The sequence below is a fragment of the Drosophila biarmipes genome, chromosome 3R, assembly GCF_025231255.1.
Source record: "Drosophila biarmipes strain raj3 chromosome 3R, RU_DBia_V1.1, whole genome shotgun sequence".
NCBI lineage: Eukaryota > Metazoa > Arthropoda > Insecta > Diptera > Drosophilidae > Drosophila > Drosophila biarmipes.
Window position 1 is genome coordinate 29,376,426 of NC_066616.1, and position 24,442 is coordinate 29,400,867.

General features: G+C 45.3%; 4 protein-coding genes across 5 annotated transcripts; 2 read left to right on the forward strand and 2 right to left on the reverse strand.

Moving 5' to 3' along the window:
• Positions 1–11: 11 nt before the first annotated feature.
• LOC108025341 (uncharacterized) lies at positions 12–11,817 on the forward strand. Of its 2 annotated transcripts, XM_050888419.1 has the most exons (6): positions 657–828; positions 6,383–6,644; positions 6,942–7,116; positions 7,173–10,600; positions 10,661–10,785; positions 10,850–11,817. In XM_050888419.1, exons 3-6 carry the CDS (start codon positions 7,017–7,019, stop codon positions 11,016–11,018), a joined length of 3,822 nt encoding a protein of 1,273 aa, XP_050744376.1. In that variant the 5' UTR covers positions 657–828; positions 6,383–6,644; positions 6,942–7,016; the 3' UTR covers positions 11,019–11,817. The 2 variants fall into 2 exon arrangements, with proteins under 2 accessions (XP_043947091.1, XP_050744376.1); XM_044091156.2 differs by lacking the exons at positions 657–828; positions 6,383–6,644 and adding an exon at positions 12–382.
• A 39-nt stretch (positions 11,818–11,856) lies between these two features.
• LOC108025473 (WD repeat-containing protein 55 homolog) lies at positions 11,857–14,132 on the reverse strand. Its single transcript, XM_017095986.3, has 2 exons — positions 14,023–14,132; positions 11,857–13,949 (listed from the first exon to the last, which is right to left on the reverse strand). The coding sequence occupies exons 1-2, from the start codon at positions 14,028–14,030 to the stop codon at positions 12,461–12,463; spliced, it is 1,497 nt and encodes a 498-aa protein (XP_016951475.1). The 5' UTR covers positions 14,031–14,132; the 3' UTR covers positions 11,857–12,460.
• A 483-nt stretch (positions 14,133–14,615) lies between these two features.
• On the forward strand, positions 14,616–19,546 carry LOC108025379 (recQ-like DNA helicase Blm). Its single transcript, XM_017095851.3, has 4 exons — positions 14,616–14,845; positions 14,897–17,202; positions 17,267–18,089; positions 18,152–19,546. Exons 1-4 carry the CDS (start codon positions 14,752–14,754, stop codon positions 19,393–19,395), a joined length of 4,467 nt encoding a protein of 1,488 aa, XP_016951340.1. The 5' UTR covers positions 14,616–14,751; the 3' UTR covers positions 19,396–19,546.
• LOC108025380 (thiamin pyrophosphokinase 1) lies at positions 19,448–20,909 on the reverse strand. Its single transcript, XM_017095853.3, has 3 exons — positions 20,522–20,909; positions 19,927–20,445; positions 19,448–19,872 (listed from the first exon to the last, which is right to left on the reverse strand). The coding sequence occupies exons 1-3, from the start codon at positions 20,892–20,894 to the stop codon at positions 19,724–19,726; spliced, it is 1,041 nt and encodes a 346-aa protein (XP_016951342.1). The 5' UTR covers positions 20,895–20,909; the 3' UTR covers positions 19,448–19,723.
• Between the last annotated feature and the right edge of the window lie 3,533 nt (positions 20,910–24,442).

Consider the following 24,442-nt stretch of genomic DNA (forward strand, 5'->3'; position numbering starts at 1 on the left):
CCGCACTGCAAGTTTTTGCAACGTCGGGAAAAAGTTGTCTGTCGATTTTCCAGTTCGGTTTTGTTACTGTTATAAAATCAGAGTTACAGAGTAAAAATGGTTACTTCGTAAGACTATATCAATTGCATACTTGCAAGTTCGAATTGTGCATTTTCGGGGGCCGCAGCTGCGAGGAGAAAACCTCGCCGCCCCCGCGAACTGAACTGCCTTTGAGCTCCCTTTTGTTCCCCACAGCAGCTGTTGACCTACCCACCCCCACCGCCCACGATCTCTTATCTCAAGTGTTTCCGGCACCGATTTCTAATTCAGAATTCTATACCGAGCATATCATACCGAAAAGTTATTTGGGAAAAGTGAATACGTTTTTTAAAATATTATATAGGTAAGTGGTTTTGGGGGTTTTGTTATCATAGAACAGCTGTTCTCAGTTTACCCCCAGTCAAACAGCTGTTTTTCAGAACTTGACTTACATTTAAGAAAATGTTTCCAAAACTATTACTTGATAAGAAAGCTAACTATTTTTAAGAAACTAAAATTAAAAAATAAAAAATAAACCCCATAATTTAATTGCTACTGCCACCTATCGATAAGTAGTCATATCGATACTTGACCCATCCCTATTGCGTTGGCTAAAAAAACTGAACTTAATTAACAAGACAACTACATTTTACGACTGTTGCATGCAACGGAGGTGTTTGAGCAGTGTGTGATACCGATTTTTACTTATTCTGTTTTTTTTCAAAACAAAAATATAACGTAATATATACGTTTAATACCTTTTATAAATATTTGTCTGTTGTTATTGGTTAAATAAACAATCAATTACGGGTAAAGTTACTCCAAGAAAAATGGCCTCCTCCGAGGCCAAGGGTAAAAACCCTTATTCGGAGCTGAGCAACGTTAAAAGGCCGAAATTATCGCCCTTAAATAAAAAGAAAAAACCTACGGATAACAATTTAGTAGAATCGGAAAGCGAAGAAGTTGTGATGAAAGAAGTCATTGACCCTGTAAGTCATCCGAGTCCAACCAGCCAAGTAAGTGGTAAAGCTATAACGGATCCTGCTAGCAAAGAAGAGAAGAGAGAAAGTGGAAATTTGGAAAACAACGGATACTCGTACAGCAGCGCTCACAAGGGACCCTTTGTGGTCTACATAGACAAAATTGGTGAAACCAATGGCGAAAACCGACCTAGAAGAGTTCCTATAAATCCTCTTGAACTAAATGCTGTCCTGCTAAAATTAAATATTAAAGATATAATTTCAGTAAATAAGATTGGTTATGGGCGCTGCAAGGCTGAGTGCAAGTCAGCAACGGCAGCTAATAGCATCCTGTCCTCAAATCTTAAAAGTAATGGTTACGAACCTAAAATTCTTAAGCATTTCATTTTTAAAATGGGTATTATTTTTAATATTCCGACAAAATTTTCCGACTCTGAACTTAAGGAGTACATTTCTTCTCCAGTACCTATTCAAGAAATAATTCGTGTGAAGACTAAGGACCGAGACAATAAAGATATTTTTATTAACACTCCTAGGGTTAAGATTCTTTTTAAAGGTACTCAAATTCCCAACGAGATTGTCTTCCTGTACACCAAAATTAATGTTAGTCCATATGTTCCTTTTAGTCAATGTTTTCGTTGTTTTAGATTTAATCACTTTGCTCAGCATTGTAAACAAACTGAACAAAAATGCAGTAAATGTTCTCTTTCGCATTCAAGAGAACAACAATGTAATCAACTCGTTTGTGCCAACTGCAAACAAAATCACCCAGCCACCTCTCTTGAGTGCCCTGCTCGTAAGAGAGCGTACGCTATCCAGAAATGTATGACTATTGAGAATTTATCACGAAATGAAACGAAGATTAGGTACCCCTCTCTCTTCCAAATTTTAGATGAAGTCGACACCAACGACTTAACCCACTTCCCCCAGCCAACATGGCAAAGAAAATCTGCCAATCCAGTGTTACAAAATAATACCAAAATAGCTACCCAACAAATATTTGCACAAAACCCTTTTAATAAGGTTGTTAAGAACTCTCTTAACAAGAAAAACGAAGATAAAAATTCACGCGACACTATGATCAGCTGGAAAGCTGCTCTTTATGAACATGAGTACACTCCAAACGAAAAGTTTTCTCTCATTCATTCTAATCCACCTAGTTCCTCACCCTCTAGTCAACCTTTTTTAGACAATCCAGCTCTTGAAGCTGCGGAGAATAGCTTAAATCAATTAGCTTCTGAAATATCCTCATTTCTAGTCAACGAAACAACCAATTTAGTACCTGAATCAAGAAACTTTTTAGAGAATTTAAGAAACAGAATAGCACTTACAAACTCAAAAATTGATTTGTTCAAAATTAATCAACTTGTTTAATTTTGAATAATAACTTTTTTATTTATTTATTTATCTATTTACTTATTTTTCTGATTTTTTTTTTTTTTTTTTTTTTTTTTTTTCTGTTAAATTAATTGTTTTTTATTTATTCGTTTTTCTTTTCTCTTTCATTTGTCTATCTGTTTTCATTTGAAAATAAAACATAAAGTTATATTATTTAAATGACAATAAAAATCCTACAGTATAATATTCAGAGCTTAACTGCTAATAATAACAAACAATTACTAGAATTATTCTTAGTAAACAATAACATAGACATAGCAATTTTATCAGAGATATGGATTTCCAATAATTCCATGTGTAGCTTGGCAAATTATAATTTTGTATGTAAGCCGCGTAACGATGGTTATGGAGGCGTTGGAATTTACTTAAAAAAACACATACGCTTTAAACAAATCAACTGTGATATTAGCTTAGAAGTCATTGGTATCCGTACAATTAACCTAAGAAATAATATTAATATTTTCAGTGTCTATGCTGCTCCCAGCACAGACATTAATTCTTTTCAACAAGGCTGCGATGATCTATTTACTATTGCTGCTCAATCGAGTGGTCTAACTGTCATAGGTGGTGACTTCAATGCCAAATCCAGCATTTGGGGTAATAATACTCAAGATGTCAGAGGCGGTATTTTAGAAAATTCCCTCTTACACTCCGGTTTCTTTTGCCTTAACAACGGCTCTCCAACTTACTCCCATAACCCATCCTATACTTCAACACTCGATCTCACTTTCATTAATAGTAGCAATCTTTGTTCTAACTGGTCCTCAATAAATTCTAAAATATCAAATAGCAATCATTTCCCAATCTTAATTGAAATAGACCAAATTTCTGCTTCGACTAATATTATTAAATTTAACCATAATAAAATAATCAAAGACTTTTCCAAAATTCAAATTACAACGTTAGATAGCATTTCCAACTTATCCCAAACAATACACTGTAATAATTCAATTAAAATAAATACAAACAATAGATATGTTCCAAAAAAGTATTGGGACGAGGTATGTGAAAAATTGTTTAGATTAAGAAACGCGTGCAGACAAAAATATTTTAAATCCAAACTACAATCTGATGCTATTGCCTATATTAACAGTAATAAAAAACTTAACAACTATTATTATAAAATGAGAAAAGAAAACCTCAATAAGCTAGCAGAAGACATTTCTAACCCCTCTTCTCTGAAAGATATGTGGAACAAAATCAAAAATCTTAAACTTTTTAAACAAATTAAACCGTCAAACAGTGCAATATCTGACTCAGAACATAGAGATTTTCTCAATCAAATAGCCACAGCTCCCAACACTGCGATGTGTCCTGACGTATCTTTTTCTCCTGATCTGCTTTATAGATATACCAACTCTAATTTCTCAGCGCGTGAACTTCTTGACTTCCTTAACTCTCGTAACCCAGACTCGGCTAAGGGTCTTGACAACATTTCATACAGAATGCTTCTATCTCTACCCTTAAGTCAAATAGAAAAACTGGTATCCCTGCTAAACATTACTTTAGACAATGGGTTTATTCCAGATCAGTGGCGGAAAATAAGGGTTATACCTGTTCCCAAAAAAAATCTAGACTCTTCAATTATTACCAACAACAGACCTATCTGCCTTCTAAGTGTGACTTTTAAGTGCTTAGAAGGTTTGATTAAATTGCGGATGGAAGAGTACATTAATAAAAATAAAATTCTGCCACCAAGATCCTATGCGTTCAGAAAAAACCATTCTACTGCCCAATGCATCAACGATGTAATAAATAACATAGCCAACCTAAAAGCTCGTGGTTTCCACGTTACCGCAGCGGTTTTAGACTTAAGTAAAGCCTTTGATGCCGTCAATATCCCTATTCTGGGTAGCAAATTAGTTAGTTTGGGTTTCGACCACAATCATATTTATTTCATTATAAACTTCCTTAGTAAAAGAGTTCTCACTATGGGTACTGCAGAGATAACTGTAAACAAAGGAGTTAGTCAAGGTAGTTGTCTGAGTCCAATCCTCTTTAATTTATATACAGCTGAGCTTCACAGCTTAAGTAATGACCATGACAGTATTCTGTTCCAGTACGCTGACGACTTCTTTCTAGTCTGTTATGACAAAGTCTTTTCGATGGCTGAAGAGAAATTAGAACAAAAAGTAAATAGGTTTATGGAACTGTGCAATATTAATAATCTTACTTTTAATCCAGACAAATCAGCCACCATTCATTTTAATCTAAGAAAAAAACCTTTAAGTATCTTGTGCAATAATATTATTTTAAAAAATGTAAATAGTATAAATTATTTAGGTAGAGTCATAAGTTCAAACAACTCGTCTGTTCAGCATGTAAATAAAACGATCTCTAAATCGAATCAAACGAATATGTTTATTCAAATGCTCAGTGGTTGCCGCTTCGGAGTACATCCAAGCAAGTCACTACTCTTTTATAAAGCATTTATTAGAACTAGATATGAATACGCCTGCTCCTCTTTTTCAAACATATCAAAATCAGTACAAAACAATATAAATAAGCATGCTAATTTCCACCTTAGAAAGGCCTTAGGACTTATTAAATCGACTCCAATTAATATTATTTATAATCTTGCAGCTGAACTTCCTCCAGCTTATAGGATTAAATTCGCTACAGCGAAGGAGTTGGCCAAAACGTTCGCTCATGGACTACCATCTGCGTCGCTTCTGTCAAACTCCTTTGTAGCCAAAAATACTAGTTACAGTAGAATTTATGCTGAATTTAAAAATATCCTGGATAGTATTGCTCCTATTTGTCCTTACTCTCTGTCCACACGCAAGATTTCAGTTGACACAAATTTCTTTAAAGGTACTTGTACAAATAAAAAAATGGCAAACGAGACTATAATTCTCTCTTTATTTAAAGAAAAAATAAGAAGTTTAACCTCAAAAAATATGGAAATCATCTTCACGGATGGTTCTGTGTCGGAAAATTTTACAGGAGGTGCCTTTGTCCACTTAAATTCCAATTCGATAAAAAGTTTCTACACCGACAAAAAACTATCGTCGCTGACTGCTGAACTCACAGCCCTAGAAAAAGCCATTGACTTCGGTATTTCAAAAAAGTTCTCCAAAATAGCAATTTTAACTGACAGTCTTGGTGCCATCCAGACAATAAAGAACACGAACTCCAAAAACTGCATCTCTCAATGCATTCTGAAAAAAGTCATAAACAACCCAACCCTGCTATCCATAGAATTTCACCACATTCCAAGCCATTCCAATATTTGGGAAAACGATCTCGCAGATACAGCGGCTAAAAATGCTAAAATTAACGGCTCTTTCGCACCCGTCAGATGGACCCTTAAGGACGCAATCAATCATATGTTCGCGCAAATAAAACAAGACTGGGAGCGTGAATACAGTCTGTTCTCATTAGAGCGTAACAAGGGTTACTCTCTCCTCTCACCATATACCACTTCCAAGCCTTGGTTTAAAAACAAAGAACACCTATTCAACCGTATAGAAACGAAGACTCTAAACAGAATCTTAAGCGGACATGCTTTTGACAAATACACACTTTCCAAAATGAAAGTCTACGATAACGCCCTATGCGATTCGTGTAACGTTAATGAAGACATTTCGCATATTTTGTTAAATTGCTCAAAATATACACCAACAAGACAAAATTATCCAACACTACTTAAATATAACGATATCTATCGTTTACTTGGAAATGAACCAATTGAAAATTGGACATCGATTACCAGTTTCATTCGAGCTGCTAATATTAATATCTAATACAACACACTCCACACTGCTCATTTAACACACTATAACACCATCCACGCTTATACCAACTCACAAAATCTCAAAATTAAAATTTCTCACACATATTGATAACATTTTCATCGCTTATCGTTCATCGTCATCGCTCATCGTTCATTGTCATCATAACATCACCAGAAACTACTGCACGATATTTACATAGCTGTCCATTAAATTTTGTTTTTCTTGAAATTTAATTTCATACATTGGCAGTGGCGTTAACCCGTTCCAACGGGGCGGCCAAATAATTCTTCCCTCTTCACGGAAGGAAGTAACTTAATATTTAAAAAAAAAAAAAAACAAGACAACTAATAACTTATTTAGAGCTTCCGTGTGAAATCTCGTCCTCCCTGTATCCGGAAAGCCAGTACAATTTTCCACTTTTCCGGACTGCTATTGGGTTTTCTTCACAAAGCCTGAGGGTTTTCCGCTGACGGCGATGAAAAGTTCGAAGGAAAATTGCTGCTGACAAAAAGTGTGTGTATATTTGACAAGCAAAGAAAAAATGTCATATTTCAAATTCCAATTTGAGCTTTAAATCGGTTTTGTGCTTAGGCAAAAGATATAAACACTAGGAGAGCACTTTTAACTGAACCACAGTGAACTTTGGAGCTATACGGTGCACCAGATACATTCTCGACCCCAAGTGTTTAACCCACTGTTTGTTTTTGTGTCTGATTCCGGACAAAAAGCAAACTGGTCTCCCGTTAGACAGTTAACCCACGTACGCCCGTAAATAAAACATTTTTCGTATATATATACATACTTTCAGCACATTTTGGCCTATGTGCGCGGCTACACTTCCTTGTTGCTCCGTTGACGTTAGCCTGTAGACGCCCCAAGAGCCATGGACAGCCTGGAGAACGAGCAGGAGGAGGTGCGCCACCAGCCGAGGGTCAGCATGGCGTACGGCAGTGTGGCCACCAGTCCGGCCAGCCAGGAGAACCGTAAGCTGGCCCTGCTGCTGATCCAGATATTGCTTATCCTCTTGCATCTCTTACAGACTCGCAGTATGCCATGTACTACAATCAGCAGCGGGACAGCGCGCTTTCGGATAGCTACATGCTGATGACACCGTTCCTGTCCAGTCCGCAGGACCACGCCCACACCCATTCGCCGCCCACGTACACCGCCCTGGTGGCGCCACGTCGCGAGTCCAATGCGGGACTCGAGGCCATGGCTGGGCGGTGCGACAAGTGCAGTTCGCTGGCCGGACTCTGCCGCTGCGAATCGTCGGTGGTGGCCAGCACCAGCAGTCGCTATGCGGACTCCACCCAGGATCCGGCACAGTTCCTAGAGCAGCCCTCCTCCTCCACAGCAGCGGCGGCGGCCGCCAATCCGCCCGCTGACCATGCCATTCCACGACCCAAGCGCAAGAAGACTGAGCCACTGAACATAGAACAGGACGGTGACAATGCTGGCGACGCGGTGGTGGCCTCCATCAGCGGCACTTGGCCCGCCGGCGCCATGGAGGAGCATGCCATGGACGCCACCGCGGTGGTGTACGAAATGCCGTCCAGTTCGCTGCAGCTGAGCAACAGCTCCTTCGATACGTCGGCCAGCGCCGTGAATGCCTACGATGATGTGACTTCCAGTGCCTCGGACACGGAGCATGGTCAGTTCGCCAATACGCGTACAACTAACACCACAACGACTACGTCAGCTTTGCAGGCGCACAAGAAGAAGGCTAGCCGCTCCAGCGAAGCCTCCAACTCCTCAACAAGCGCCGCCGTTGATTCTGATGCCACGCCAAGCACGAGTGCGCAGTCGAGGAGGAGGCAGGTAAATCACTTCTCCTACCGCTGCTCCAGAGCCTTGGAGCCGGAGAACGAGAGCAGCGACGATGGCTGGGACCTGCGTGTACACAATCCGGCTCCACCCATCGAGCCCACAGTTACGATTATACGCGGTGGTAGGCGATCCATTGAGGCGGAGTCAGGACACACGGATCACAACTACTACAATAGCCGCCGTCCTGTGGCCGGAGCTCCGCCGGATAGCACTTATATGCGAGCAGCCTACTGCTCCACGGCCACCCACACCACGCGCAGTGTGGATTATGGATCTCACATGGGCCAGAGGCCGCCAGCGGCTGGATCACCGTCCACAACGTCGGAGCTGGGGCAGGGAGACGGACAGGAGCAACAGCTGCAACTTCACCCAGAGGAGGAGATTCGGCAGGAACAGCGCCCTGGCGAGCCGCCTGGCCAAGACATGAGGAGTATGTACGGCGCTCACGGCGATTCTGGAATGACATGGAGTCGTGCGCGCCTCGCAGATGATGCAGTGCCACCCAGGAAGCAGCCCCGGCTGGAACTTTCAGGGAGGACGCGATCGAAACTGTCGTCCACGAACTATAATTCTTTCCATCCGGGAAGAAGCAGGCATCGCACCTTTGCTGAGCATCAGGGCAGCAGTTCTGGCCAGCAGCACAATGCCATATCATTTCCACAGACTTCAACGCCGAATGCGAATGGTCCCTGTGTGATCACCTATGTCGGCCGACCGAGGGAGAGGCAGCCCTCCGTGGATCTTAGCAATCTTCCGTCCACTTCCACGGGCCGGCGTGGCAGCCACGAGAACCGTGGCGACGCCGTTGTGCTGACTGCTCCCGATTTGCAGCTTGACGATTGGTCATCGGATGACGATGACGATGATGTGGTCTTTGTGCACTCTACCCGTGAGCCCATACTTTCGATTGACTTGACTTCAGACGACGATGGCTTAGCCAATGATACGCAATTGCAAAGGGATAGGGAGCGCGGACGAGACAGGGAGCGGGAGCGAGACCGGGACCGAGAACGATTCCGGAATGGAACTCAACACAATCCGGAGGAAGCAGGAGACGAGAGGAGACCCGTGTTTAACTATGCTTACGCTTTGCCGTATGCTCGCCGAAGTGAACGTCGGGCAGATGCAAACCAGGATGGCACCTCGGCCTTCTCATTTTATAGTGGCGCTCTAGCGGATCGGGCTGCCATTTCTGATCACAACTACAGCTACGAGCTGGATCAGCTGATGGATCCCAATGCCAGCCACTTTTACCCGCCGCGCTGCTCCAGTATGGATCCTCAGCGCTACTTCCTTCCGATCAACGAGTCCTCCATGTGGATGCAAGGCCATCCACAGGCTCCACCGCCGCCTCCGCAGATGCCACCGATCTTGCTGCCGGATAACTCTTCAGCCGACGCATTTATACGCCACCAGCAGAGGACACTCACTTCCACGCCAAGCAGCTCCGCCAGCGGGCAGACCTCTTCGCAGGAAGCTCGACGGAGACGCAGCAGTCCAGCGAACGTGTATCACCGCTACCATCCGTACTATCTGCCCCACTATGCGATCACAACGCTGCCAACTGTAATGGAGGCGGATTACTCGCCCAGCCTGCAGCCACATCCCCACTTCCAGGGCGGTCAAGGCGGGAGCAGTCGCAGTTCTCTGAGTGGAGCTTTGAATGCTGCTGCGGTGGCAGCCACAGCGGCTGCGGCCCAGGCGCAAACGTTCAGTGACCTGTTATCGCAGGCACATAACGAGGGAAGGGCTGCGGCATTGGAGGCCAGTATGGAGGGCAACCGGACGCCTCCGCACGTCATGGTCCATCCACAGCAGCACCAGCACCAGCGGCAAACTATCAATCCGCCTGCGCCGGGGGCAGCCTCGAATGGCAACCTGGGGACACCTGTTTCCCCGCCACCACCGCTGGAAATGTACTCCGGTCGGAGCACCATTCCGCACTGCGGATCTCCGCCCTTTAGTGTGCGACGTTCGGAGGCTGCCTACAGCAATCGACAGCACTATCAACCGCAGCCCCATCAAGGCCACCAGGCGCCGCAGAACCAGATGCATGCTCATATCCATCCGCCGCATCGGGCCAGTGCCATTGTGGCGACCTCGCTGACGCCTGCGCCACCCTATCCAGTGCATCAGAACCTCTGGTACCGTCAGCAGAGCATGCAGGAGATGCATCGTCGCCACATGACGCCCACGCCCATCGATCTGTCCTCGAATGCTCCGCTGCTGACAAGCACGCTGCGCAACGGGTACCTGCACAGCATTTGCAGCTGTGTGCATGCGAGAAATGGCCCGGTATCCAGCCTGGATCCCGCCTACTATCCACCTTATGAGGCTGCAACGTCTGCTGCCGCTCCGCCACCACCTCAGCAGCAGGCACCTGCCACATCTGGCGCTGCTGGCGGTAGCGGAGCACCGCAGCCGAGTATGAGACACATGCAGCTACAGCCGCAACAGCAGCCACAGGGTCAGCAATCGCCACCGGTTACGCAGTATATGCAGCGCCAGCGGGCCATCCACCACCACATGTTCCACCACCACTACTCGCCGCTGCATCTGGAGATTGGGCTGGCCACGCCGCTCTCCCTGGGTTCCCGCATCCTAATCGGACCGCCTCGTCCCAATCGGGGAGCTACTTTGGTAGGAGCACAGGGAATCGCAACTTTATTTAGATTCATTAATTTATGTTATATTTTTTAGGAAACCATTGAGAGGAACACCTTGCCCCACAAATACCGACGTGTCAGGAGGCCCAGCGAGACGGACGAGGATGCGGAGAAGTGCGCCATCTGTCTGACCCTCTTTGAGATTGAGAACGAAGTGCGGTAGGTTCAGTCCTGTATTTATCTATGAACTACCGGTACTTAAACGGAAGTTTACCCCTTACAGTCGCCTGCCCTGCATGCACCTTTTCCACACGGACTGCGTGGACCAGTGGCTGGTTACCAACAAGCACTGCCCCATCTGTCGCGTGGACATTGAAACGCACATGGCCAACGATGCCATGGCACCCAGCTCCACTGGCGTGACAGATGCCGCCAATACCGCCGCCTTATGACATTGTGTGCACGGAATCTTCATGTAAATCCCTTCAGACTGAATTTGTCGCGCGGGCATCAATGCAAGAACAATGAAAGTAGTAGTCGTAACACCCAATATACATACCTTAAATGTTTAACCCACCGCAACGCATGTAATGGGCGGTTGCCTGGGCTTGCTGCCGTGTTGCGCTGAAAAAAATATCAAAAAGCTAACTCTGTTTGGCTCAATGTCTGTCTAAGTATCTTAAGTGATTCGGCAAATTATTTCCTATACATATGTACAAATTGTCCACGTTTTGTGAAACAAAATTCTTGTGATAAGAATTTCATAAATATGCGTATATTGTTATAGTCTAGTATTCCCACGACGGGCGTAAATGATCATTTTGGCCCAGGCTTGTTGTTATATTTTTAATTGTCTCTCAAACTACCACATAATACCGGACCCAAGTTATATATATAATTTTAAATTCATATTAATATTTATCAGCCTGCCTAATTTTAAACTATTCCCTAATTATTTTCAAATTACTTATTATGTTTTATGTGTCACAACAAACGTAAAGTAGGATATTATTTCATTCTACTACCAAATTATACATATTCCTTTGAACTTCAACCGACAACTGCTCAATATCTCATAACGTGCCATATAAGTGAATTGATTCGATGCAATTTTAAAAGCTTGAGCTAACATATTGTCCAATGTCTCTATTGTAAGTTGCTTTTATTTTACTATCAAAGTTTTGTAAAACTTTCTAAATTCTATGTCGTCCAAGACGGCAGAAATAAATAAATAATCGAATTATATAAATATTTAATTTTGTTATTAATCGCCCTTATTAAAAAAGGCTGTTGTTTCTTATTGGGATGTTTTATTCTTCTTTAATCAGTTCTATTCTGCGACTTTATTTATTTATCATTAACAGTTTAACACGAAATTTAAATACGCTACTTTGTTTAGAATCCTTCGTGCAACCTAATGAAGATTGGTAGCTACATTTAGACGGGTTTAAAAGAGGCTTCTTAATTCAACACTCTACTATGATGACTTGATGGGCCAATTTTTTGTACAAACAAATGTTATGGCAAAATATGTATGTATACTTTAAACATATTTCTAAAAAAATTGGTTTATCTATTTGCTATAAAGCAATGTTCTACTGCGTAAATATGTAAACAATAGTTTTTAAAAACTTTACTTTAAAATAGCGGTCGGCGGCGTCCCAATAAGCGGGAATAGGAAATAGCTCTACTCAGCCTCTGCCGCAACACGTACAAATGAAAGACTTTTGTCTTTTTTTTCCGTGCCGAGCGCTGCTTTAAGTCTAGGAGATTAGTTTATAAGTTATTTCCTTAAACTATGCAAACAGGTATGAATTGTCCATTGGCTTCCATCCTTTCAAATCGACCCACCCAGCGAGTGCAGCTAAAAATCCTTGCTAGCATTAGTTCCACTCTAGGCTGTGTTACTGGTTCCTGCGGCCGCATCATCATCGTCATCCGCATCCTCTTTGGTCAGGTCGGCGAAGAAGTCCGATGCGTTGGTCACCTTGGAGGAGGGCAGATTGTGCCGCTTCTCCTTGTAGGCGTTGTGCTTGTCGTTGTACTTGATGTCCCCAAAGTCCTCGAAATACTTTACGTTCCAGAACCGCACGTCGTTGTTGTGCGAGGAGGAGGCGAGCAGCTCGCCATTGGTGTTCACGTCCAGCGACTCGATGGGCATGTTGTGCTGCCCGACCACGCCGAGATTGCGGTACGGTGCGATGTGACAGGCCCGAATGTTGCCATCCTCGCCGGCCACACAGGCTATCCTGTCCGTGATGGGAATCATCAGGCTAATGGGACTCTTGATGCCCGGATACATGTCGCAGTGGTAGCCAAACTGGCCCCAGTTGTAGGTATACAGGCGTCCCTTGGAGGTGCCCACCACCAGCTTGGAGTCGCCGCGATAGATGCCCATGCAGCTCAGCTCCTCCTCATACGGCTCTGATTGCACATACATCTTTCGTGCGGCGATGTTAAACGTGGTCAGGTAGCCATCGGCGCTGGTCGCCAGCAGGAGCTTGCTCTGGTCATTCGTTGTCAGCTGGGTGATCTGATCATCCAGCTCCTTGAGCTCGAAGATGGCGTTCTTAGTGCGCAGATCCCACAGCTTTACTGTGCCTGCATCGTCGCCAGTTGCAAAGAGATTTTCGTTGACCACGTGCAGCGTGTTAATGGCATCATCGTGCGCCGTCTCGTAGAGCTTCTTCAGCTTCTCCGTCTCCATGTCGGTGACCATAACACACTTGTCCTTGGAGCAGGTGAGAAGGAAGCGCCCATCTTCGGTGAACTCTACGTCGCGGCAGGCCTTGGAATGAATCTCGATGGTGCGCAGCAGTTTGTTCTCCTCGTTGGCGTACTCGTATAGGTGTACATCCCCGATGATGGTGGCCAGGGCAATGATGTCGCGATCCGGATGGAAGCAAATGTCCGTGATGAAGTCCTCCAGCTTGATTTCTGGCGGCGCACTGCGTGGCTTCTTTATGGCGGCTATTATTGCGCGTACAGTCTCGTCCGTTTCGTCCTCCTCGTCCAGGTCGAAGGTGGCCTCCGATTCCCGGGTGCTGCCCGAGGGGCCGTCGTCATCCTTTCGCCGCTTCGCACTTGTTGCTTCCCCAGCGGAGCCAGCGGCCGCATCCTCTGGCATTGAATCATCAGAATCGGAGTCTGCTGCATTGGGATCGAAGCTGTCGTCGCTGCTGATGCTCTCGTTGCCATCGTAGCTGCTGTCGCCATCGTTCGGCGGCACCGGGGCACCCATGTCCACCAGGTCGTACTCGTCGTTGTCGCTGTCCGACTCGTTCAGCACCTCCTGCTCGATCTCCGCGATGACGCCCACCACCATGTCCTCGTCCAGATCGTCCAGCTCGTCTTCGTCGGAGGGGGTCTTAAAGTTGTTATGCCTGTGCGGGGGAAATCCCGAAGGAGATTATGGTTCTGGTTAGCTAATGATGCAGGGTATGATGAAACACTCACGTATGCATAATTATCTCTGGCCGAAGTAGGGAAAAACGCACTTCTTTCTACCCACGTTTGGAAATTGTTTGGATACCACGGGAACAAGAGGAAGAAGAAAGCATGTCGCGTACAGCTGTTCTAGGGTGATGGCAATCTAGCTACTTTCTAGCTGTAGCTTGCAGGGTTAGTTGCCATGTTGTTGGAATAGCACTAACTTTGAATAAGTTTTGAAAGAAATATTAAAGGTTTTTAGTCCATAACCTTATGTTATCTAATAACCTTATAATATTTAAAAGTAATATAATTATACATCTTATCATTATCATATACTTATATGTTAAGAAAAATTATTTAAGCAGGCAAATATTAATCGAATATGAGTAAAAATAAAAATGAAAAGTTCACTTTCTGCATATATATATTGGTAGTTATTTTTCTTAAAAAACCTGAGTTTAAATCAGATTTTAATTTTATTTTGGCATCTTGGCCAGTGGGCTTATTGTATTATAAGACAAGACTTCAGTGATCGCTGATCACCGATCACTGTATTCTGGTGAACGCTCCGATAACCTGTGGTATATTTAAATATACCATAGTACGGTCACACTGATTCCTATTCACATTTGTTTCCATTGGCATAATTGCGCGGGTTTTTATCCTCAAACTGTATTAAATTGTTTTGTTTACTATTTGTTAACTAGTTGTTTGCGAAGTAAGCGCTAACAGCTGAATGCATCGCAAGTCGTCATGTCCAAGAAGCCCGCAGTGCCCAGAAAACAGCTCACACTCAGCAGCTTCATTGGCCTGGATAGCAATTCCCAGAGTCAGCCAAAAAGCAAAGGTATTTGGTGTATTTCTGGCGGAGTAAGAAATCTAATAGTTTCTCTTTTAGTGGCGTTCAAGACTAGTATCTACAATCCAATCTTTCTGGACTCCTCGTCCTCCGATGAGGATTCTACCCAGGGATCCAGTCAGTCCAGCAAGGACACTGCCTCTTCCAAGAAATCCAGCAAGTCGTTGAAAAAGGTTATATATCTTAACTCTTCCGAATCGCCATTTGCCTCGCTTCCTGCCAAGAAACCTTACATAGACTCGCCTGACAAATCGAAAAAGAGTGAGAGCAGCCACTCGTACAGGGGCCTGTCCGAATCCCCTCTAGAAAAATCGCCGTTTGAAGATTACCTAAAAAAACATCCACAGAATGAGAGGAAAAAAGCGCCCTTTTCGCTATTGGATTCTCCTGCTGCTGCAAAGCCTGTGAAGAAATCGGAGCTTAATTTATTTGAGGATTCTGCAAAGAAATTGTCACAGAATAATAGAAAGTCCACAGACTCCCCTCTGCAAAAATACTCGTTCGAGGACTCCCCAATCAAGCAGAATGGAGGAAGGCACCCTTTACTCACACTGCCTGATTCACCGCCACCTCCACAGGCTGCTAGGAAACCCGAGAAGACATCCCCCAAAAAACCACCAGAAAGGAAGCCTTCGAGGGATAGAATCATCATTGAGGATTCTCCTAAGAAACCTGAGAGAAAGCCCGCCCTTTCCACTTTCCTCGAATCCCCGCGAGCTTTAAGTTCCTACAAAAACACAGGCAGTAGTAAAAATCTCTTCGAGGAATCCCCTGAGAAAAGTGGCAGTGGGCCGTCAGGCTACAAACTGGGTTCGGCAAAAGAAAACGCCATTCCATCTAAACCTACGACTGTCACTCTGGAAGGGAACAGTCTCAACTCTTCTCCACCTCCAGCGGCGCCTTTGAAGCCCCGACTCAGTGTGACTTTTGACAATTCTCTGGCTGATTACCTAAAGGATTTGGCCCAGAACGACAATTTCAGCATCGATCCCACCAAACAAAGCGTTGAGGCGCAGAAGAGTTCTCTGGGCTTCTTTCGCACAACTTACATTGAGCTAATGGAAAAGTATTGTTCTCTGATTGACCAAATTCCCGCCATGCACTTTAATGAAATTACTGGCTTCCAGCCGAACACGTTCCTCAAACTCAAGGTAATGCGACAAAAGTTCAAGGCAAGGACGCAGCTGCTCCAGAAACATATGGATAAGAATGAAAGCAAGCTAAAGGCCGAGCAAGAAGCTCTGGAACAGGAGGAAAGGGAAATGCAGGAGGAGCAGAGTCAGTTTAAGGCTTCAAGTTTAACAAGCAAACCATTATCATCCCCGCCAGAAAGTAGTCTTCGCGCCTTAACCCTTAATAAACCCACAGAGAGCAAGAAGGAAAAGTCAAAGGATTCTCCGCCTCCGATGACTAGACGCCAGCAACTCCTCCATGATCTTTGCGGGGAGCCTGATGATTTTTCGCCGCCAAGTGAACCGATCAATTCGCCGCCTATACCCAAACGCCAGCAGCTCATTCACGACCTTTGCGGGGAGCCAGATGATTTCACACCATCCCCGCAGAAAAAAGATCCACATCTATTGCGAAAGTGTGAGGAACTTGTTCACGACTTGTGCGAGGAGCCGGATGACTACTTGGCCCAGAGCATGATGCTGGACGGCGACCTGGAGGAGGAGCAGATGAACGGGCCCACGCAGCGGACCATAGTCAGCGAGGTGGATGATGACGACGATGACTTGGAGGGTCTGCTGGCGGACATTGAGAACGAGCACCAGGAGTTGCAGGGCCGTAAGTCGGAGTTCAATAACTACAGCTACAGGGACTTGGAGGCAGTTAAGGTGAAGGAGAAGCCAAAGGAGCTGCCAACGAATATTACCCTGGATGACGATGGCTTTCCCGAATACGATGAGGAAATGTTCGAGCAAATGCACTCCCAGGCTGCTATTAAGAACAGCATTCGAGGTGACGGCCCCAGCAGCAGCAAAAGCGTTGTGCCGGCCAAGCTTTCCAGTGCACCGAATTCGCAGAAGCTGTCCGGGAATTTCCACTCCAACGTGCACAATGATGGCATCACAGGCGAGTTCGATGGCCAGAAGTTTGAGCACTCCACCCGCCTCATGCATGGCCTGAGCTACAGCTTCGGTCTGAAGAGTTTCCGTCCCAATCAGCTGCAGGTGATCAATGCGACCCTTCTGGGCCACGATTGCTTTGTCCTGATGCCAACGGGAGGAGGAAAGTCGCTGTGCTACCAGCTCCCTGCTATCCTGACCGAGGGAGTCACCATTGTGGTTAGTCCGCTGAAGTCGTTGATCTTTGATCAAATCAATAAACTGGCTTCTCTGGATGTGAGTACTGGAAAAATTACAATCATGAATAGTTTAGAGGATTGATTTTAATTGTATTTTACAGATTTGTGCCAAGAGTCTGAGTGGAGAACAAAAAATGTCCGACGTAATGGCCATCTACAGGGATCTGGAGTGTCAACCACCTATGGTCAAACTGCTCTACGTGACGCCCGAGAAAATCAGCAGCTCCACCCGCTTCCAGGACACACTAGACGCCCTGAACTCAAACAACTACATAAGTAGATTTGTTATAGACGAGGCGCATTGTGTTTCCCAGTGGGGTCACGACTTCCGGCCGGACTACAAGAAGCTTGGAGTCCTGAAGAAGCGGTTCCCCAATGTACCAACCATTGCCTTAACAGCCACAGCCACGCCACGCGTTCGGTTGGACATTCTAGCGCAGTTGAACCTGAAGAACTGCAAGTGGTTCTTGTCCAGCTTCAACAGGAGTAACTTGCGGTACAGAGTGTTGCCCAAGAAGGGTGCCTCCACGTTGGAGGATATTAGTGGCTACATTCGCACCAAGCCGGCGCATTCCAGCGGCATCATTTACTGTCTTTCCCGCAAGGAGTGCGACGAGACGGCCAAGAAGATGTGCAAGGATGGCGTCCGGGCGGTGGCCTATCATGCGGGCCTCACGGACAACGAGCGGGAGTCCCGCCAAAAAGATTGGCTGACCGGAAAGATCAAGGTGATCTGCGCTACCATCGCCTTTGGCATGGGCATCGACAAGCCAGATGTGCGGTTCGTTTTGCACTACTCGCTGCCCAAGTCCATCGAGGGTTACTACCAGGAGGCAGGTCGCGCGGGACGAGACGGCGAGATGGCCGACTGCATCTTGTACTACAACTATTCGGACATGCTCAGGATAAAGAAGATGCTAGACTGTAAGTGGTCTATATTTCAGGTAGTTTTGTCAGTGTATTGATACCTTTAATTCCGATTTCAGCCGACAAAGCTCTCCAGTACAATGTGAAGAAGATTCATGTGGACAATCTTTATCGCATTGTTGGTTACTGCGAGAATCTCACGGATTGCCGGCGTGCCCAGCAGCTGGACTATTTCGGGGAGCACTTTACCAGCGAGCAGTGCCTGGAGAACCGGCAGACCGCCTGCGACAACTGTCTCAACAAACGAGCCTATCGAGCGCTAGACGCCTTGGAGCAGGCTCGCAAGGCAGCGCGAGCTGTCAAAGATCTGTGCAGTGGCCGATCCCGCTTCACTCTTTTGCACATAGCCGACGTCCTGAAGGGTTCCAAGATCAAGAAGATCGTAGACTATAACCACCACAAGTCACCCCATCATGGCGTCTTGAAGGACTGGGATAAGAACGACGTCCATAGGCTGCTGCGCAAGATGGTCATCGATGGCTTCCTTAGAGAGGATCTGATATTTACGAACGACTTCCCGCAGGCCTATTTGTATCTGGGCAACAACATCAGTAAACTAATGGAGGGCACGCCCACCTTCGAGTTCGCCGTGACCAAAAACTCCAAGGAAGCCAAGGCGGCAGTGGCCACCGTCTCCGATGGCGCAGCGAGCAGTAGTGCTGATGGCAAGTCAGATATGCGGGAGATTCACGAGCGGTGCTACACGGATCTGCTGGATGTGTGCCGATCCATTGCCGGCCAGCGGAACGTCACCATGGCCAGTATCATGAATATTCAGGCCCTGAAGGCCATGGCCGAAACACTGCCCCTCACCGAGAAGGACATGTGCAGCATTCCGCACGTTACCAAGGCGAACTACGATAAATACGGCGCAAGGCTGCTGGAAATCACCAGCAAATATGCCTCCGAGAAGCTATTGATGCAGGCCCTAATCGACGACGAGGAGGAGGAGAAGGCGGCCGCCAAGGAGAAGCCCAGCACCTCGGGCTGGAACAACAACGACAGTGTGGACTGGGACAGAGCGGTGGCCTCGCAGGGCGGGGCCAACACGAGCGGTGGCAGTGGGTTCAACTCTTTCCGAGCGGGCAAGCGAAAAAAGGTCTACAAGGCGGGAGCCAGCAAGAGGTACAAGGCGAATACATCGTCGCCGGCGGCCAGGAAGACAACGTCAGCCAGGGGTCGGGGTGGCAAGGCGGGCGCCAAGCGAGCAGAGAGCACAGCAACCTCCTCATCCGGCTGGAAATCGAAGAAAACAGGAAGCAGCTTCGGCTTCGATTTAATGCCATTGCCAGGATCAAAATAACTCGAGATGGTTGGACCATCAATAACATTAAGGGCTGCTAACAACATTAGAATTCTCTGAGTAAGCAATCTCTATTTATTTTCGGTAAACCTCCTTTGTTCTTACGCTCCATTAAAGTTTTTTAAGTTCAATTAGTAGAATTAAGAGCTTAGTACTACGAATTTTCACATAAACTTTCATTTTGTTAAACAATAACAACTCTATATTAATAGCCCCCCACAAGAAAAACAAGAAACGGATGCAGCTGTGGCCCTCAACACTGTACATTGGTTTAGCCTAATCCTTACTTAAGTACTTAGTAACCTCCATTGGCGTCTCCAATAGTGTCTCATGTCTTGGCTGTTTGTCGCACCTTGTCCTCGAAGTCGTAGGCGCCCATGGACCATATGAGGTTGGCGTCCGTCTCCACCTGGACGAACTCAGTGGCATAGGTGTTGGACGTGCTCACCATGCCACCGAACTCCATTTGTGCGTGATCTGGGAAGGAATTAGTAGAAGATGAAAGAGGTCAGGAGGATTTTATGCCCTTACATAGATTCCACTTGAGTCCCGTGGTGGTGACATTGTACGCCGGCGAGCCCACGGGCATCAGGGAGCACCACCGCTGGCTGGTGACCAGATCGACGGGCACCTGTATTGTGTGCTTGCCCGGTCGCAGCAACCACGTCACCGAATCCCCGCTCAGCAGGAAGACATTGCAGTTGTCCTTCTGCGATTTGTACAGTGTGTTCAGGTTGGCCATGACATGGTCCAGCCGGCCGGAGTTGTCGTGGAACACGACCACATCCCGGATCTTGCGTTGCGCCATCACTGGCTGCAGCACGGCGATGGCCTTGGTGAAATCCGTGGCATCCTGATCGGGTGTGTGCACCTTGGGGGTGGTCTTGAAGAAGTCCACCGTGTCTTCGGTGATGGAGTCAAAGTCGCCTGTTATCACGTCGAGCGGTTCGAGTGGTGTGCTGGCGCCATTCGACTTCTTTGACATTGCCTGACCCACGACAAAGTCACGCCAGTGGTTGGAGCCTCCATCGACGGCACAGCGGACGGCGGCTAGAAGGAAGTGGTTGGGTAATGGCGCTGAGCTCAGGCCTTGCTGGCTACTGTTTTATAACAGCTCCAAACTTACCATTTCGCCACAGCAACTTCACCACGTGCGCCGGCACCTGGATCTGGCGGTTGAGCACCACGCAGACATGGCCATGGTCGCCCAACTTGAAGTGCTCGTTGATCAGGTTGCCCGGCGTCCACTTGAACTCCTTGGGCGGTATTGTGTGGTCCATTTGCTGCCGGAATCCGATTGTTGTTTTCGTGCAGAGCAGGCGGTGGGCGGTGTGGTGGGTGGTGTGCGGGTGCTGGGGCGCCGGCCTGCCAACTCGCGCGATTCGGGTCAGACCGAATCCCTGGCCGGAGGAGCGGCGCATCCAGTTGAAGGCGGCCCCGGTGCCGCGCGGCGGTGTCATTGTGCGGCAGCCCGTGCCGTAGATTTGAACCAAATTCATAAAAACCTGAAGGAATACGCCTGGACAGGCTGTCACTAGGATAATGTTTTGAAAGTTCGTTAATAATGCGGAGTCTGGTCACACTAGCCGCAAGTGGGCAGTCCCCTAGGGATGGTGCAAAGCCCGGTGATGTGGCGCCAATTTCAAATTACTGATAAGGTCTCTATTATTTTAAATTTAATGTTAATCAATGTTTGTATATTAATATTTCACTTATTTCTTTTAATCCTTATACTTTTAATACTTTTAAATTACTATTAAAAAAATATTAAACTTAATAATGGTCATTATTGCAAAATGGTATAAATAAAATTAATGTTTTTTTTAAACATTTTTTCCCCGCCAGTTTATTAAAAATGTATTTAAATAACAAATTTTATCGGTCAAAAAACACACATAATAAATTAAAAATGTTCTTTCGTTAGTCAACATCCACTCAAACCTATTTAATCTAGTTTACATTTCAAATAATTAATTCTAAAAATACAATTTATTCTGCATACGGCTAGCAAACATTCCCGTGATTTGTGCCAACTATTTAAGCCAATTATTTTGACCGCAGCAAGCATACTCATACATTTTAATTTGATGCCCACATTCCGGAGCATGCTGCCTCGACCAAATGCTTATTTTTCATTCAATAGACAAGTTAATCCCTCGGTAAACTTTTGTGGCTTAGGTTAATGAAGCCGCTGGCTGGTTGCTGATGAACAGCGGAAACAAAAAGCTGGCCAGGCCGTCGGGCGGCCAGACTTATCGGGGGTGCGGTGGTGCGGGGTCGGGAAAGTCGCAGTCGTACCACAATACTTTTGTGCTCGAACCTCCGATGCCAGCTGTATCAATATTGTTACAGTTCATTTTGTTTGACCTACACAAATAAAGGCATTTATACGGATCCTGTGGCCGGGCCATGAGCACATCCTCGCCAGAACCCCTGGCCATGGCCTTTGGTCAAGCCCCCTTTCTGGATTCAGATTGACAGGGGGCGTTGCTATCCGCCCAGTTTCCAGGGGGCGAAGTTGAATGGCTTTGCATGCCACGTCTGCAATGCATTGTCCAATTGTTAAACCCAACCATTTTATTCCTGTCCAGCTGTAAACTTTTAAAGCTATGCCGCATTAAGCGGAAATGAAAAACCATTGGCTTAATAGTGAGCATTTAAGGAAGAAAATAACTGGAGCTAACTGCGAAAAATGTAAAGAATCAGTACAATGAGAAGCTGTCAGACTTTAAATAAATGGAATTTAATTCAATGACTTCTTTATGGCATTAACTATTATAGTAGTTAATAAAAAAATGGTTACAAATTTGAAGAGTTGGAGGGCTTAAGAATAAAAAGGAAAATGTTACAAACAACTTTTAAAGTTATTTTAAAAAACGTTTAATTTTCAGTATAATTTTAATCATTTCTTCAGGAACTTAATTACAAACGAAAATACAAATAATTTTAACACCTTGTTTTTTTTTACAATTTACGTTTTTAATCATCAAAATTTAATAATTTAAAATAAAACACAAAAATACGTAAACATTTAAAAAATGATAACATACTAAGGAGCTAATAAAAATAATAAAGAGTTAATTGAATTAACTTTAGGAATGTTGTTAGTTCTTGTGAAAAACCCTCATCTCATAACCATATAAATACAAAAATAGTTTTTTTCTTTTGACAATTTTCTTTTCCAATGAAAGTTTCCCCCTAAGAGCGCGTAGAATTTAAAGGAACTGTAACGACGCGGAATCCTTGAAGAAGTTGCTTCTCCCAAAGCAGCCATAAATAAATAAAATTACACTTGTACACGCATGCCTTTGGCGTATTCGTTCGCCCTCATACGACTTTGAAACGAATTACTTGCGTTTGCCGAGTGACTTTGATACCCTATAGCCGAGGGTAGTTACCCTTCCAAAACCCACACACTTTCCACAGCCAGCTTAGCCATGTGCCCAAGCATCCCGGATTCGGTTTAACTATTTGGCAGAAAGAGCAAAGGTCCAAAAGATTTACGTTTGCATTTTCTGGGACACTGCGTTGCACTCACACACGCACGTCAAGTGCAACATGTTGCGCGAAAATGTGTGCAGAGGCAGGGATTTATGTCCGCTGGCTTCGAGGTATAAATCTGCGAATTTAAGACCTGGCTGCTTTTAAAGATAACAACTATTAAATTCTCAATGACTGGGTTCGTGCTCTATTTACCTGGCCGGCAGCTCGCTTTCGCAGGCGACTGCAACTGCAACTAATTGCTTGCAGCCCGAATATGTGTCACATATATGGTTTTTATGGTTGGAGAAATTAAAACCCAGATGCAGCATTGCGCAGTTAATTCAGATGGCACTGCACTCGCAATTCAATGCTCTAGTCACCCATTTTCAGCACTGGTTATCCTGGTTATCCTGTCCCATCTCCATCTCCTTTTTTCCCTCAGCACTTCACGGTTCAATGCACCTTGATGACGTGAGTAGAAGTTATTAAGTCACAATAGGCGACGGCTTGCTGTTTGCCAGAGTCGGAGGTCTATTTGACGGCGGGAGTGCTGGGCTCCCGGTTCCGAGGTCCTCGAGCATAAGACCCACCTGCCGCAGACCCGGCAGACAGCCAGCGCCAAGGATGCGACAGGAAATTCATCAATGTCTCCACCGCCTGTCGCCTGCATTCGACTTGCCGAGCGCGGCAACATTTTTACCCAATGCCTGGAATTGCCAATGACGTAGGGAGGCGGGAAGATGGGAAAAAGGAAAGATATAGTCGAGGGTCCCGACCTCAAGATACCATCTTCTTGGACAGATACTTATGTTAAAAAAGTGTAGCATACCTTTCTGCGATTTTTTTAGCTACTCAAATTTTCTGGGGGAAAACTAAAAAGTATTCTTTTAATTATTTAGGTCCACGTTTTCAGCAGAAAAGTTTCTATAATTTAATGATTAGAAACTTAATTTAATATTTAAGGCCTTAAAAAACAATTAAAGGCTGCTTTAGGATAAGTGTATGTAAGTATTAGAAGTTTTGTGAATTTCAAGAGTTTTCTATGCGTTTTAAAATGAGATGAGTACAAAAATATTAAAAAATTATTTTTATGAATTTTTTAAAGTATGAAACCCATTTTTATTTTAAATTGCTTACCCAAAGTACCCTGTGTAAAATAATAGAGGAAGTAGCTCTGCATAAAAAGAGAAGAACATGTTATTTACGATCCAGAGACAGAGGAAAACCGCATAAACGGATGCCGGGCGTCGCGCTTTTCCCGCCCAGAGGAAATTATGAATTTAGGTGCGGCTGCTGCTGTTTTGCCTCGTCGCTGCGAACTTTATTCAAGTGTCGCTGCAGTTTCAGCTGTCTATATAGAAAATCCTCCCTAGTGCCAGGGTATCAGCTCGGGGATTATCCTTCAGTTTGGCTGGGAACACTTGACGGGCAGAGCAAAATGTACAAGTTGATCCTTTGTCAAATTAGTGGAGCGCACTCAAATGCAGGGAAACCACAGGCTGAAAGAAGAGGACCGCCTGGTTGGGTCAACTTTGCAGAACCTCGCTGACCAAACAACACTCCG

Excerpts from the sequence above, each read along its gene's own strand:
- LOC108025380 (XM_017095853.3), bottom strand. The coding sequence starts at position 20,894 with ATGAATTTGGTTCAAATCTACGGCACGGGCTGCCGCACAATGACACCG. Across the intron at positions 20,446-20,521 it reads GAAGTTGCTGTGGCGAAATG|CCGCCGTCCGCTGTGCCGTC; the intron begins GTAAGTTTGGAG and ends ACTTCCTTCTAG. Across the intron at positions 19,873-19,926 it reads GGGACTCAAGTGGAATCTAT|ATCACGCACAAATGGAGTTC; the intron begins GTAAGGGCATAA and ends ATTCCTTCCCAG.
- LOC108025341 (XM_044091156.2), top strand. The coding sequence starts at position 7,017 with ATGGACAGCCTGGAGAACGAGCAGGAGGAGGTGCGCCACCAGCCGAGG. Across the intron at positions 10,601-10,660 it reads CCAATCGGGGAGCTACTTTG|GAAACCATTGAGAGGAACAC; the intron begins GTAGGAGCACAG and ends TATATTTTTTAG. Across the intron at positions 10,786-10,849 it reads GAGATTGAGAACGAAGTGCG|TCGCCTGCCCTGCATGCACC; the intron begins GTAGGTTCAGTC and ends TACCCCTTACAG.
- LOC108025379 (XM_017095851.3), top strand. The coding sequence starts at position 14,752 with ATGTCCAAGAAGCCCGCAGTGCCCAGAAAACAGCTCACACTCAGCAGC. Across the intron at positions 14,846-14,896 it reads GAGTCAGCCAAAAAGCAAAG|TGGCGTTCAAGACTAGTATC; the intron begins GTATTTGGTGTA and ends TTTCTCTTTTAG. Across the intron at positions 18,090-18,151 it reads GATAAAGAAGATGCTAGACT|CCGACAAAGCTCTCCAGTAC; the intron begins GTAAGTGGTCTA and ends TTCCGATTTCAG.